The 3,532-nt window shown below is 44.0% G+C and overlaps 1 protein-coding gene across 1 annotated transcript; it reads right to left on the bottom strand.

Annotated features, from left to right (window-relative positions):
• Positions 1-793: 793 nt before the first annotated feature.
• nkx2.2b (NK2 homeobox 2b) lies at positions 794-2,847 on the bottom strand. The gene is made up of 2 exons (XM_030722126.1): positions 2,409-2,847; positions 794-1,652 (listed from the first exon to the last, which is right to left on the bottom strand). Exons 1-2 carry the CDS (start codon positions 2,842-2,844, stop codon positions 1,105-1,107), a joined length of 984 nt encoding a protein of 327 aa, XP_030577986.1. The 5' UTR covers positions 2,845-2,847; the 3' UTR covers positions 794-1,104.
• Positions 2,848-3,532: the final 685 nt, after the last annotated feature.

Genomic DNA, 3,532 nt, shown 5'->3' on the forward strand with positions numbered 1-3,532 from the left:
TCTGATATTTATGATTCCGAAATACAAAAAAGGGTCGTTATAAAATCGCCACCATCATTAAAACATGCAAGGAAACAAAGTATATCAGCCTGAATTGTAGCTTTTTCAATCTGCACCAAACTCCATTAACAAAAAAACTTTTTTTTTTTTAGGCTTTAGATAATTGGAGGAATTTTGGAAAATGTTTAAGGAGGTTTGAAATTTGCATTTTCCCCTAAAATTCTGTTGACTTATTTTTAAAGTAAATTCTTATCTACAATTTCTCATCATAGCAAAAGCACAGCAAACAGCTTTTTACACATGCATCTCTCCTGTAGATAAATCATAAGAATAAAAAGGAAAAGGGGGATTTTAAGACCAAATTGTCCAAAAACGTTGACTAATTTTGATGGATTCATTATTGTTTGCAGGACATGGGCCCAAAAACGCTCTGAGCATTCAACATCAGCCCGTTAAAAAACAGTGTCCTAATATTCCTGTCAGAGCTGCAGCATCCGGCTGAAATCAAACGACTCCCCTCTGTTCAGATTTTTTATTTACCGTCATAAATATCCAGTTTATTACAAGTCAACTCACCGGGCAACATTATAAATAGATTTATGAAACACATACAAAAGACATCTCGCAGTAAAAGTGACTTTTTGTTGCAGCAAACACGACATCAGAATAAATCTCACAAAAAAAACAGTAAAACATTTGGTTTGATCTGTTTTCTCATCAGTTCGACTGCAGTTTTTTAAATGATTATTTTACAAGTAGCTGCGTAGTTTTAGACGTGTTGCGCGTCTGAAGGATACAAAAGAAAATAAACATGTCACCTGTGAGAGCATTTTCTTCATCATAAGAATAAATGCGATAAAATTTTAATCAACTTTGACTCCAATTTTCTGGTCTTATTCCGCCTTGTTTCCAGACCAGCCCCCTTCGAGAGCACATCCTGAAATGTGCCAGACTCCACGAAAAACACAAATTTCTCTCACTTCTCCAAAAGAGGCAAATAGTGGCTTTTATCATCTAAGGGAGAATATTCTGAGAAGGCAAAACGATCATTTGAAGGCCGAACACGGACTCATAAAGAGGAAGAGAAAAGTCTTGTCTCGGGTTTCACCAGCTCCAGTGGTACATGTGCGCCAGCTGCTGCACCCCTGGATGCCGCTGCGGCAGTCTGGGCTGTTCCGGGCCGTATGCGGGATGCAGCAGAGGGGAGTAGGCACAGAGAGGCAGGCTTAGACCAGATCTGAGCGTCGCCTCCAGCTCGTTCGTTGCAAACCGGTCGCAGGGCTTTCCGTCCCGCACCAGGACCGGGATGGCGACCCGGCGGGCCGGCAGTAGCTGCAACGCCTCCAGGTTGCGCTCGGCGCGGGCTCGCTTCATCTTGTAGCGATGGTTCTGGAACCAAATCTTCACCTGGTTCGGGGTAAGGCGGATCAGTCCTGCCAGGTGCTCCCTCTCTGGGGCGGACAGGTAGCGCTGCTGCCGGAAGCGGCGCTCCAGCTCGAAGGTCTGCGCCTTGGAGAAGAGCACGCGCCGCTTCCTTCCACGCGCCTTCTGCGCCTGACCGCACCGCGCGTCCCGCTCTGCGTCCGGGGACTCATCCGTGGAGAGCTCAGGAGATTTGGGATCGGGGCGAGGCTCCAAGGACAGACCGTGTACTGCAGGGAGAAATGGAAAGTAATCCGATTACTCCCAGGACTACTCTGAAACACGCGGCATCTCCTACAGTAGCTGATTAATGATGTATAGGATCAATAATTTGAGCTCAGATATGTTTTCATGCTCTGCAAACAGCCTTTGAAGTTCAGTGTGTGCCTAAAAACACCCTGAAAGCTCTCCACCTGCTGAAGTCATTAAAAAGAACAGGAGCTACACACTGAATAGGCTGGAGTTCATGACTGAGTTTAAGATTATAAATAATCAGCGTATTACTGAAGAAATGAGGACATAATAAAGCATAAAATGGTGCACAGAAAATTATCCAGTTACGCACTGATGTGTGCTGCTCAAGCAAAAAGAGATAAAAAAATCATAATTTGAGGTATTTTTAAGTACCTGATGACGGATCAGAGGCTGCATTTGCCAATTATTGTCGCAGATTTCGATATTTGGCGGGTTTAAAGTTGTCTCTGGAGTTTGAAAAAGGGCGACTGGACCTCTTTTTGTTTCTTGAAGACGTTTCATCTCTCAGCCGAAAGGCTTCATCAGTTCAGAGAACAATTCGGATGAGAAGTGAAGCCTGAGAACCATACTTATGCTTATTTTCCTAATTTGGCGATTTACGCACGAGCAGAAGCCTCGGATTCAACACGTAGCGGGCAGAAACTGGATACATATGCAGCCATATGTGAGGGCGATGAGGGTAAATGCTCTAACTTTTACATTTATTAATTAAAATAAATGAACGCTCTCACCTGAGAAGTGCAGGTTACCGGATGGGCTGCTCCACCTGGCCAATTGTTCGCCGGTGCGCTCACACAATCCCTGGCCGCTAAATCCCAGATTCGGGACGTTTTCCGAGCCTGAAACCTCCGCCGAGGCCTCCTCGTTGTCGTCCTCCTCGGTCTCCTCGGTCCCGGATCCACATCTTCCTGTCGAGTCCGGAAGGTCCAGGATGTCCCGCACGGAGAATCCTGTTTTTACGTTGGTGCCAAGCGACATGACGTGGGGACGAAAGGAGAGACCGGAGCTGGAGAAGGAAAAAGTTTCCAGGTTTGTGTCCAGGAGGATGCAGCGGCTGCGGTGCGTTAAAGAGGAGCAGGCAGCGGAGGGTTCAGGTCCATGAATGCCGTTAAAAGGGGAGCGGGAGCCCGGAGCTGCACCGGCAGACCGGAGAGGATTTAAAGGCATGAAAAATACATGAGGGAAGAGTTTCAGAGAGTGTGTCCTCCGACTCTTTTAACGGCCTGTTGTGTGACAGTGATTTGAGCTCTCTGTGTGTGTGTATGTGTATGTGTGTGCATGTGTGTGTGCCGTTAAAAAGGACGGAGGCGGGTCCCGAGAGTCAAGTGGATGAGGGTGTGAAGAAAAAAACGGAGCAGTGCATTAAGAGAGATGTCGAGCTTCAGGGAGGAGATTAATGTTTAATGATGGAGGATTAGGAGAGAAACGACGCATTTACATACACTGTAAAAACGTCCGTAAAAATACAGTGGAAAACTGCCAAATGGCAACAGTAACAGACCGTGAAATCCAAAATGGTTTAACTCCGTAGCAGAAACATTTAATCACCGTAAATCAAGAGACAAACTTTAATTTTTACTCTCATAATATGTTGAAATCACACATTTCACTGTGAAAATATTTCTTTCCTGTAATATATCTGTAAAAATGTCACAAGTACACTATAAAATTAGTTTCTGTCTGAATTATACATTTTGCTGAATTGTACCTTTTAAATCCATTATAAAACGTCTGACCATTCAGAAAATTCATACCTTAATTTCTATAGATGTAAGATGTCAAATTATTTAAATTTGACATCCTAAATTATATTATTTATTTTAATGTCAAGGTACATCATATATATTAGAACTGT

Source organism: Archocentrus centrarchus, chromosome 24, assembly GCF_007364275.1.
Source record: "Archocentrus centrarchus isolate MPI-CPG fArcCen1 chromosome 24, fArcCen1, whole genome shotgun sequence".
NCBI lineage: Eukaryota > Metazoa > Chordata > Actinopteri > Cichliformes > Cichlidae > Archocentrus > Archocentrus centrarchus.

Coding starts and splice junctions, on each gene's coding strand:
- nkx2.2b (XM_030722126.1), bottom strand. CDS start 2,844: ATGCCTTTAAATCCTCTCCGGTCTGCCGGTGCAGCTCCGGGCTCCCGC. Junction 1,653..2,408: donor CGGTAACCTGCACTTCTCAG/GTGAGAGCGTTC, acceptor TTCTCCCTGCAG/TACACGGTCTGTCCTTGGAG.